At 39.6% G+C, this 10,884-nt stretch overlaps 1 protein-coding gene across 1 annotated transcript; it reads left to right on the forward strand.

The window, feature by feature from the left end:
* Positions 1-245: 245 nt before the first annotated feature.
* On the forward strand, positions 246-9,208 carry Fgb (fibrinogen beta chain). The gene is made up of 8 exons (XM_004655877.2): positions 246-378; positions 3,398-3,589; positions 4,451-4,634; positions 5,881-6,108; positions 6,658-6,771; positions 7,120-7,245; positions 7,455-7,740; positions 8,593-9,208. The coding sequence occupies exons 1-8, from the start codon at positions 268-270 to the stop codon at positions 8,822-8,824; spliced, it is 1,473 nt and encodes a 490-aa protein (XP_004655934.2). The 5' UTR covers positions 246-267; the 3' UTR covers positions 8,825-9,208.
* The last annotated feature ends 1,676 nt before the right edge of the window (positions 9,209-10,884 follow it).

The following is a 10,884-nucleotide window of genomic DNA, read 5'->3' on the forward strand; positions in this document are numbered from 1 at the left end:
AGTCTACATTTCCCATCATGTCATCTGATTAAGTGAGTTGAAGCAGTTAGTGTTTCTAAATTAGGCCGGCAGTGAAGGGTAGTTGTGTGATAAGTAAATAAGTCCTGCTGGGAAGATGTTGCTTAAGTGATAAAATGGTTCAGCCAACAAGTGAGCCAAAGAATTAACTATTAACCAAGGGGAGGTAACCATTTCTAAAGCTATGCCTCAGAGAAGACCTGGTATATATAGGGTTGAAGGTCTCTCGGTTAAATCTATAGGCAAAGGATGGTTTCGTGGAACTTCCGAAAGTTTGAAACCATGAAACATCTATCGTTGCTACTATTGTGTGTTTTCTTAGTTAAGACCCAAGCTGCCAACGATGACTACGATGAAGAGGTGACTTTTAAAAAAAAATTATGTCATTACTAATATTAGGAGTATACAATGTAATGGGATAATAATTATGTGCATCGTTATTTAAATGAAGTTAGAATTGATGGTGTTTATAAAACTAAATTATTAATCTCAAGGACTCTTTTACTTATGGAATACTTCTTAGTATTTACAGATGAAAGCAATTTCTTATTTTCTGATTTATCATCTTTATTTCCTCAGGATGAAAATAACTTAGCTAATATAAGATATGTTTTGTCTCTTGTTAAGTTAAATTCTCTGAGTTCTGCTTAGTCCATGTAATACATATTACAATTGTAAAGAATCTAAAAATCTTATATGCTGCACAATAGTAAAAGAGCAATATTTTGAAAGAAAACAAAAAGCTGTGGTGGACTGCTTCCACCTTGCTAAGGAAGGGTAATATATAAGTCCTGAGGTACTGACCATGAGTGGAGACAACAAATTTAAAAGTAGAATAGATTGAATTTAGTAAAGGCAAGCATGGTTTATTTTTCAGATGGCAAAGAATTAAAATGGTGAGGATACATTTATTGTTAATAATGGTTATGGGACATAGCTCAGTCTTTTTCATTTGTAGATGTATTTTATATCATTCCTTCCTTCCTTCTTTCTTTTTTTTCTTTTCTTTTCTTTTTCTTTTTTTTTTTTTGAGGCAGTCTCTCTGTATAACTTAGGCTGGCCTCAAAGTTGTGGCAATTCTCCTACCTAAGCTTCCTGACAGAAGAGATTTCAGTCTTGTACCACCATGCCCTAGTCACGTGTTGTTTTTATCAACTATTGTTATTTTGGTGTTCCTGAAAATTAGAAATGAATTTCAGAAAATAAACATTGAAAGAACTTAACTTTAATCTCATTATCAAATGTATCATGGTTTAATTAATTGGGCATACCAGTCTCATACTGGAAACTTGAATACACAATAATATTGAAATAAGGAGATTTGTCTTGGCCCCTTCAATTTGAAAGGAACATAAGTGTTTTGAGTGTCTGATTAATACCGATAAAACTTTGTCTGGTTAGTCTCATTAGGTAAGACAAACTTAGAGTATGATTTCTGTAAATTACTTTGCCAAGTGCTTTCCCATCCTTACTCACCAATTAGTTCTCATAAAAGTCTAGTAGGTTAAGCACGCAAGTGGATTTGCTGGCTTAGGTTATTTCAACAAGTGATCTTCATCAACCTAAATATCCCCATAAGTTCTTTAAATTTTATTTTCTTTTTCTCCGAGGAAGCCAAAACAATGTTACCTCCTAGCTGCATTCGTCACTTAATTCCCAATAAACTAGTGGATCATTTTTCACTTCTAAGTATGCATTAGAGCAGACAAGCTCTGATTAGGACCATATCTTTGACTGAGTGGAGTGGTGTACACCTTTAATCCCAGCTCTTGGGCAGCAGAGGTAGGAGGATTGCTTTCAGTTCAAGGCTAGCCTGGGACTGCAGAATGAGTGTCAGGTCAGCCTGGGCTAGAGTGAGACCACATCTCTATAAAAACAAACAAACAAATACCATATATTTGAAGTGACTCATTCCTCCGGGTGGGTGCTTCATGCTTTAATGTCATGTGTGTATGTGGTTCAGTCATTAAGCAGGGGAATCTGGAGCCAGGCCTTCTGTACTCTGTCTAAGCACAACCCTACTAAATGTTAAATAAAATAATAATAATTTCATGTACAAATGACAAAATTCCAGATCCCATTCATCCAACAACTTTTAGACTCACACAATTGCAAGGAAGCGCAGCTGTTGTTCTACATTTTGAAATTTATAAATTTGCAAGTGAGCCCCTGAGTATAACTACTGACAACATATGGAATATATTTAATCAAAGCCAAACTTTAATTCTGCACTGTGTATTTTGTTCTTCTTCATAATTTTAATTTTTTTTAAGATTAAAAAATAAATATTTTATTTATTTCATTTGAGAGAGAGAAAGAGAGAGGCAGATAGAGAGAGAATGGGTGTACCAGGACCTCCAGCCACTGCAAACAAACTCCAGATGCATGAACTACCCTGTGTATCTGGTTTATATGGGTACTGGGGGATTTACTGGGGTACCTGGGTCTTTAGACTTTATAGGCAAGCACCCTAAATTGCTAAGCATCTCTCCAGCCCTTAGATATTTTTAAATTTGCAAATAATTTGAATCCCAACACCTCAACTATGAAAATTATCTTACATATGAAAAATAATTGTGTTTGATATAGAAATTAGATAGGGTATTTCATGAGATGGTTTAAAACATAATTTTGTTGATGACAAAGAATTTACAAAGTTACTTAATAGTATCTGTTATGTACAATCAGAACAAAAATAATAATGAGCACTTAAAATGTGCCAATTCCTACTTAAGGATGTCATATATATGCATTATAGACTTTATTATGATTTTGTTTCTTATTATTCGGAAACTGAGTCATAGACAAAGCAACTTGTCCAAGGACTCATAGCTTGTGGACAGTCAAGTGAACTCAAGCAGCACCGTATCCCAGAGTACCCTGGTCCTCCTGTAACATGTTAGGTTCATACATTGTCCTACTCCAAGTCAATTTTGAGTAAAATTTATTTTGCATTAAATGTTATTGTCTCAAATATGTTTATGTAATGGTCTGATCATCAATTTATGAAAACTGAAAGTAGGAAAATGGTTGATAATGATCATAGGAATTGAGTGATCCCAGTGGCTTGGGAATTTGTGTCCTTCCTTTAGTATTGATGATGATTTTGGGTGTTCCAACGCCTAGATTTCACAATTTGAGGCAGTTTTGTCATAGAGCCACTGAAAAACCCTCTGTGGCTGTGATAGTTCATGCACAGCTGGTCTCTCGTCAGCTACTGAAGAGACCCTGTAGCCTGCTTCCCCACCAAATAGCCAGTGGATGGGCCTGGAGCCCGTGGCCGGACTTGTGCTTCCCTCAGTTACAAAGCAAGGGCTTGGGACAATTACCATTCTCACCTTCTGTAGCACTGTGTTCTGTTCCTGTCTGGCTCCTGTAGGACATCATGGATGCCCGCGGACATCGACCCATTGACAGGAGGAGGGAAGAGCCTCCCAGCCTGAGACCTGTTCCTCCTCCCATTAGCGGAGGCGGCTATCGGGCCCGCCCAGCCAAAGTAGCTGCCAGCCAAAAGAAGGTGGAAAGAAGACCCCCTGATGCCGGAGGCTGTCTTCATGCTGACCCAGACCTGGTAGGCCACCGGCATTCTTGCAGGGGCAGATGTACTATGGAGAGAAAGCCTAATGGTTCTTGGGCCCACCTTTCCATCATTGCTAGTTTCCTTAAGCATACAATTCTGAACAAAAAGTTGAGTCCTTTTTGTTTATGCCATTTTTCTTGTGTTCTTTCCTATTACTTTTGTATTTCCCCTACTTTTTTATAGTCCAGTCAAATGTCTTCTGTGGTAAGGACTATTTTTACTCTCCATAAAAGTATGATGGGTGCTGGAGAGATGGCTCAGCAGTTAAGGCACTTGCCTGCAAAGCCTAAGGTCCTGGGTTAGATTCCCCAGTACCCATGTAAAGCCAAAGGCACAAGCTGGCACAGGTGTCGGTGGTTCATTTGCAGTGGATAGAGGCCCTTGTGTGGCCATTCTCTCTGTGTGTGTATGTGTCTGCTTGCAAACAAAATAAGTAAAATATTTAAAACCAATGCATAAGTAAAAATAAAACTATGCTGGTAATTTATGAGACTCCATAAAGAAAATCAAATGTCTTATTTATTTATTTATTTATTTATTTATTTATGTGTGAGAGAGACAGAGAGAGGGAGAATAGGCATGCCAGGGCCTACAGCCACTGCAAATGAACGCCAGATGCATGAGCCACCTTGTGCATCTGGTTTACGTGGGTCCTGGGGAATTGAACTGAGGTCCTTTGGCTTTGCAGGCAAGTGCCTTAACTGCTAAGCCATTTCTCCAGCCCCCAAATATCTAGCTTTTATGTTGACTCATGAGATCAGTAAGTTTTTACTATGTACTATTTTAACAATAGTCGGCAATAAAAATTTTTCCTCTCATACCTGATAATTTTTTTTTCCTGTTTGTTTATAGGGAGTGTTGTGTCCTACAGGATGTCAGTTGCAAGAAACTTTGTTAAGCCAAGAAAGACCAATCAAAACCAGTGTTGCAGAGCTAAGTAATAAGGTGGAGACTATTTCTCAGACGTCCACTACCACCTTCCAGTACATGAATCTGCTAAAGGACATGTGGAAAAAGAGGCAAGCGCAAGTCAAAGGTAGCTTGTCTTGGGGTCTCCGTTTAAGTCAGGACTGTTAGCTATAAGAATGCGCACTATAAGGCTGGCGTTTCAATGCTTGCCTGAACATTCATACTATTTTGAGTCTGCAGGTTCCTGCCCTGCCTGGCCTTCTCTTGGTTGCTTTCATGTTCAATTAGCCAGAAAAACACTACTCAAGTCTTAGTTCCCTCTATAAGAATGATTTCTAAAATATTTTATATTATTTACATTTAGATAGAGGAGGGGGGAGAGAATGGCTGCATCAAAGCATCTAGTCATAGCAAATGAATTCCAGACACATGTGCCACTTTATACATCTGGCTTACGTGGGTACTGGGTGGGGGTGGGGGGAATTGAACCTGGATCCTTAGGCTTTGTAGGCAAGTGCCTTAATTGCTAAGCCATCTCTCCAGTCCTATAAGAATGATTTCTATGAAAGTTTCAATGTGTTCTGTTATTTTTTAGTCTGTAAAACCTTTAAAAATATTTTGTTTATTTATGAGAGAGAGACGGATAGAGTGAAAGAATGGCTATTCCAGGGCCTCCAGCCACTGCAAACATACTCCACAAAATGTGCCACCTTGTGCATGTGGCTTTACCTGGGTACTGGGGAATTGAACCTGGGTCCTTTGGCTTGTAGGCAAGGGTCTTAACTGATAAGCCATCTCTCCAGCCCTAGTTTGTAAGAAATTTGTCTTGTGACCCAGAATAGCCCAAGGGTGAAAAAATATGATCATTTATAAATGTAACAGTTGGGGCTTTGAATAATGGAAGAGTAATCTATGATATGCAAATAGACTTGGGAATAATGATATCTAGCATGTGAATGAAAAGTGCTACTGGCTTAGTGGTTAGGGAATAAGTTGAAAAGCTAATATGGCATAGGTATCTCAGTGAGTAGCTTACCCAAGTTTGGAGATTGGTCAAAGGAATCATGTATTGCCCTTATGAATTTTGAGGCTCTGTAATACTTACATGTGATGCATAAGTAAATCAACTGCATTTAATCCAAGACACCTTGCTTTGAGATGGAAGATCCAGATACTCTTTTCTTTCACACACACATACACACACACAACCTTTTTTGATCAAATGACTTCCCTTAACTTCAACTGTATATCATGATAGCAGCTTAGTGTCTACTGGTTTATTCTCAGGAAATCAAGATCATCATTGTATGGCAGGATGCATTTTTATGAGGCAAAATGCTGACCATTCCTGCATATTTTCATTTTTTTTCCAGCTAATGAAAACGTCATAAATGAGTTCTCCTCAGTGCTGGAAGACCAGCGGTTATATATCGATGAGACTGTGAATGAAAATATCCCAATTAATCTGCGTGTCCTCCGCTCAATCCTGGAAAACTTGAGAAGCAAAATTCAAAAACTCGAATCTGATGTCTCGGCTCAGATGGAATACTGCCGCACTCCATGTACTGTCAGTTGCAATATTCCCGTGGTGTCTGGGAAAGGTAAGTAGCTATTAAGCAAATTTCCATAAGGTTCTAGAGAGACTCACATCCTCTAAAGATAAGAACTGAAGAGTGGACTGCATTTTCTCTGGCAGAGCAAGAATACCCTAGTACGTCATGACAATACCCTTCACGAGGGTTAGTCTGCCTTGGCTGACAATGCCACCAGTTTCTGCCTAGCAGGGTGGAAGATAAGGATGCTGTGAGGGGCAGGGGCATGTGCCCGTGGGAACAGATGGCAGAATCATGGACAGACATTGGAGTGCCCCGTCCTATGTGTTCTGTGGATATGCCAGGGAAAAACAAAAAGAGGTGGTAGAAAAGGGATGTTTGTTTGTTTTGTTCTTTGCATTCATTTGGTAGAATTCCTCAAAACTAAGTTTGGTTTATAGTAAGAAGTAGATCCCATTTCTCCAATATTATTCTTAGATGTCTATAACAAAACAATACTCTGTAAACTGTGTCATCAGTGACGTTAAAGAATGAGTAACTAAAGACCATGTAACTTTGTTGTTGCTGCTAACATAGTGTGTTGCCTTGTTCTTACAGAATGTGAGGAAATTATTAGGAAAGGAGGTGAAACATCTGAAATGTATCTCATCCAGCCTGACAGTTCCATCAAGCCATATAAAGTATACTGTGACATGAACACAGAAAATGGAGGTAAGTATTAGACAGCAGTTGACCTGTCATTCTGCGATTATTTTGTGTGCTAGGAAATAACTCCTTTCTATGATATAGATGGAGATGAGCTATTTGATTTGGAATTCAACCTGGTACATTAAAAGCTTTAAATAGCCATGATTCATGATTTGGAATAAGATAAAACACTTGCATTTCCAAATATTTTAAAAGTTGTCCTCTCATATTGATTTCCTTATTATATCATCATCCTTGCAGAACCAAATTTAGTGAGTATAAAATAAAATGAATGGACAATGGATTTAGACTTTCATTTATAGCAGTATTGTTACTGGTTAACTCATGCTAATTTTGTTTCCATCAATTAAGGATGGACCATAATACAGAACCGTCAAGATGGTAGTGTTGACTTTGGCAGGAAATGGGACCCATATAAAAGAGGATTTGGAAATATTGCAACCAACGAAGATGGGAAAAAATACTGTGGCTTACCAGGTAAAGATGAGGGGTACAAAATAAAATTGTTCTATTTATGAGATTTTCCTCCTTCAACAACATCCAATATGGGTTATCTGTTTTAAGATTTTAGGACACTCAGAGGAATTGAATTGTAAAAGCGTGGAAGCTAAAGAGCGGTGGGGAGAGCAGATTTTTGTTTCCAGAAATTATATTTTTGGTGAGATTTTGCTTCATTTTTCCTCTAGGTGAATACTGGCTTGGGAATGATAAGATTAGCCAGCTTACCAAGATGGGCCCCACGGAACTTCTGATTGAAATGGAGGACTGGAAGGGAGACAAGGTGAAGGCGCTGTACGGCGGATTCACAGTGCAGAACGAGGCCGGCAGGTACCAGGTCTCGGTGGACAAGTACAAAGGAACAGCTGGCAACGCGCTCATGGACGGCGCCTCGCAGCTGGTGGGGGAGAACCGGACCATGACCATCCACAACGGCATGTTCTTCAGCACGTACGACAGAGACCATGACGGCTGGTAAGCGCTGCAGCCCTCACCCCTGCTGTAAGGGTCCCCGCTAACACTGCCACCCAGCAACCTCAACAACAGACAGCAGCCTATTCTCAACTGCCCTTTCTTGGCACTTACTATGTATCTGTCAGCCACTGGCCTTGAACTATGTGCATAGCACTCTAGAGCATTTCAAGTATTAAAGGCATATCAGGGGCTGGAGAGACACTTTGCCTGTGAAGCCCAAGGACCTGGGTTCAATTCCCCAGTACCAACATACACCAGATGCACAAGGTGGTGCACGCATCTGGAGTTTGTTTGCAGTGACTGGAAGCCCTGGTGTGTCTGTTCTCTTTTCCTCCCTCCCTCTGTCTCTCTCTCTCTCTCTCTTCTCCTCTCTCTCAAACAAATACATACATACATAAATAAATGAATAAAATGAAAGACACAGTTATTTTCTCATTTTACAGATAAATTAAGAGAGTTAAGTAATTTACCCGAAAGTCACATAACCACTAAGGGATGGAGTCAGAGCACTGACAGTTTTTGAGTTGTGACATTTAGATAAACATCTGTATTTATATCTTCTAATGTGCCTACCAAAACTTTTATTTTGTTTTTCTATTACTAAGATATCTGAAACATTATCCTTTAGTATAAAGTAACCAATATAAACCCTTCATGAATTGGCCACATATGCCCAGCTGCCTTCCCTTCTTGTCATAGGCTGGGAAGGACTTGTTGGTCCTTTATAATAAGACGCTAAGGGAACAATACCCTGTCTGGCTGTGTCTAGTACTCTTGTGTGGGTTCTCTATAAAGCATTAACTTGACAATAGTGTTTCTATGTTGAATAACCCCAAATGCACTTCCTTCCAGGGTATCTGCTGACCCAAGAAAGCAGTGCTCAAAAGAAGATGGTGGTGGATGGTGGTACAACAGATGTCATGCAGCCAATCCGAATGGGAGATACTACTGGGGCGGTGCTTACTCCTGGGACATGACCAAGCACGGCACAGATGATGGTGTGGTGTGGATGAATTGGAAGGGGTCGTGGTACTCAATGAAGAAGATATCTATGAAGATCAGGCCTTTCTTCCCTCAGCAATAGTTCTTCAAAACAGACTTTCATTCTTCTATGTTTGACTTTGTGGTTTTTTTTATGTTATGTTATTGGAATTTTCTTGGGTGTATTACATCCATTGAAACTCAATAGTTGAGTGTGTATTTTTGGGAAAGGTACAGGATAAAGGACATTAAAATCAGCTCACAGTTGTCTTTTGTACTTCTCATTTGGCTTACCTACAAGAACTGATGGAAAGCACTTTTTTTGATGGGTGGAGTCAGTTGATTTCAGCTGACTGTGAAAAGCTTCAAATTAGGAAGAGGGTTCACCTAACCTCGTAGAAGAGCAGTCAGGCAAAGTGGAAACCAATGTTTAAAAGTCTACTTTAAAGAATCTTACTTATTTATCTAAGATGTGTCACTAAAAACATTTCCTGACAGATGATTAATTAAACCAATCTCTGTTGTAATAAATCAATGTTCTTTTATTTTGTGATCTTTGATGCCAATCAATGAAGACTTGAACTTGTGGGTCAAGAAAGTTTTCACAATCTCAAATATCTAATGGGCTGGCATTGAGCCTTTGGCTAATCACAATGACACTCCACAGCATGCAAAACCACTTCTCTGTCCCTTAAGAATACCTCAAGGTCTGAGCCTCCCAGAGAACAATCAGATGAGACTTTCATTGTGTGCTTTTTAAGTGAAATAGACATGCAGGAGTTCTGCTGTTCTCAATTGGATTTCTTTCTTTTTATTTTTATACTTAATATTATTAAAAGGATTTTATATGTTACTTGTTTATTTGAGGAGAGAGAGAGAGAGAGAGAGAGGGAGAAAGGGAATGTGAACACCAGGGCATCCAGTCACTGCAAACAAACTCCAGACACATACTCCACCTTGGGCACCTGACTTATGTGGGTCTTGGGGAATTAAACCTGGGTCCTTAGGCTTTGCATACAAGTGCCTTAACTGCTAAGCCATCCCTCCAGCCCGATTTTTCTCTTTTAAATGATCACACTAGACCTAATGTGACAGTGGACTTTCTACTTTCTACTTCTCTGTGTGGGGGGAACCATGACACCCACATTTCTTCAGTGAACTTCAACTTAGTCCTCCCTCCTTCCTGTCACCTTTGCCACCTATTTTCATGAAGCGCGGTGTCCTGGGGCTATCTGCTCCATCCCAGCACCTAACCAAAGGTTGCTGATTTCTTTCGGGGCAGATTAGCTCTTCCTCAGTCCCTTGTCAACTTGGTTTCGTCTGCACGTGTTCTCTCTGCTGCACCTTCTGTCCCCTACAGTCTGCACCCAACTCATCACTCTGTCATCTCTTACACTTCTCAAAAACTGACCAACTCTGACAAAGTTCCTCACCTCCTTGCTCTCTGCACTCCAGTTCCTTAAGCCCAATTCTGTAGTTGAGGCAAAATAGTCACTTCTTACTGCTAGTACCATCTCTTGACCTTTTCATTACACACCTACACTTTTGTCATAATTTGCTTTTCATCACCCCAGGATAGATCAGGCCCTTACATTTTTTTCATGGCTTTACTATATAATTGATAAACAAAAAAATACCATTCAGTTTGATGCCTGGTAGCATGTGCACTTGTGCGCGTGCGTGCACACACACACACACACACACACACACACACACACACACACTTGACGTGCTATCGCTGCAATTAAGGTATTAAACACACCTTTTACCTCTTTGTTTCATAGTCTCACTGTGTTTTGTTTCATTATTTTGCAGTACAGACATTTTTGGTAATTTTTTAAGTGCACCATGTTATATCACTGCCTGCATAGACTATTACATAGGAGATTTCTGGAACATGTTCATTGCTGTAACTTGATCCTCTTCCAAAAGTTTCCCATCTTCCCCCATCCCATTCCTTGGCTACTAACATTTTGTTTTCTGCTTCAATCACTTTGACTATTTTTAAAATTTATTTATTTGCAAACAGAGGGCAGAGAGGAGAGTGAGAGAGACAACAGCAGAACTGCTTGCTGCTGCAAACTCCAGAAACATCACCGCTCTGTGCATCTGGCTTTATGTGGGTACTGGGGAATCAAACCCGGGTCATTAGGCTTTCTAGGT

Source organism: Jaculus jaculus, chromosome 12 (assembly GCF_020740685.1).
Source record: "Jaculus jaculus isolate mJacJac1 chromosome 12, mJacJac1.mat.Y.cur, whole genome shotgun sequence".
Taxonomy (NCBI): Eukaryota; Metazoa; Chordata; class Mammalia; order Rodentia; family Dipodidae; genus Jaculus; species Jaculus jaculus.

Excerpts from the sequence above, each read along its gene's own strand:
- Fgb (XM_004655877.2), top strand. The coding sequence starts at position 268 with ATGGTTTCGTGGAACTTCCGAAAGTTTGAAACCATGAAACATCTATCG. Across the intron at positions 3,590-4,450 it reads TTCATGCTGACCCAGACCTG|GGAGTGTTGTGTCCTACAGG; the intron begins GTAGGCCACCGG and ends GTTTGTTTATAG. Across the intron at positions 7,246-7,454 it reads AAAATACTGTGGCTTACCAG|GTGAATACTGGCTTGGGAAT; the intron begins GTAAAGATGAGG and ends TTTTTCCTCTAG.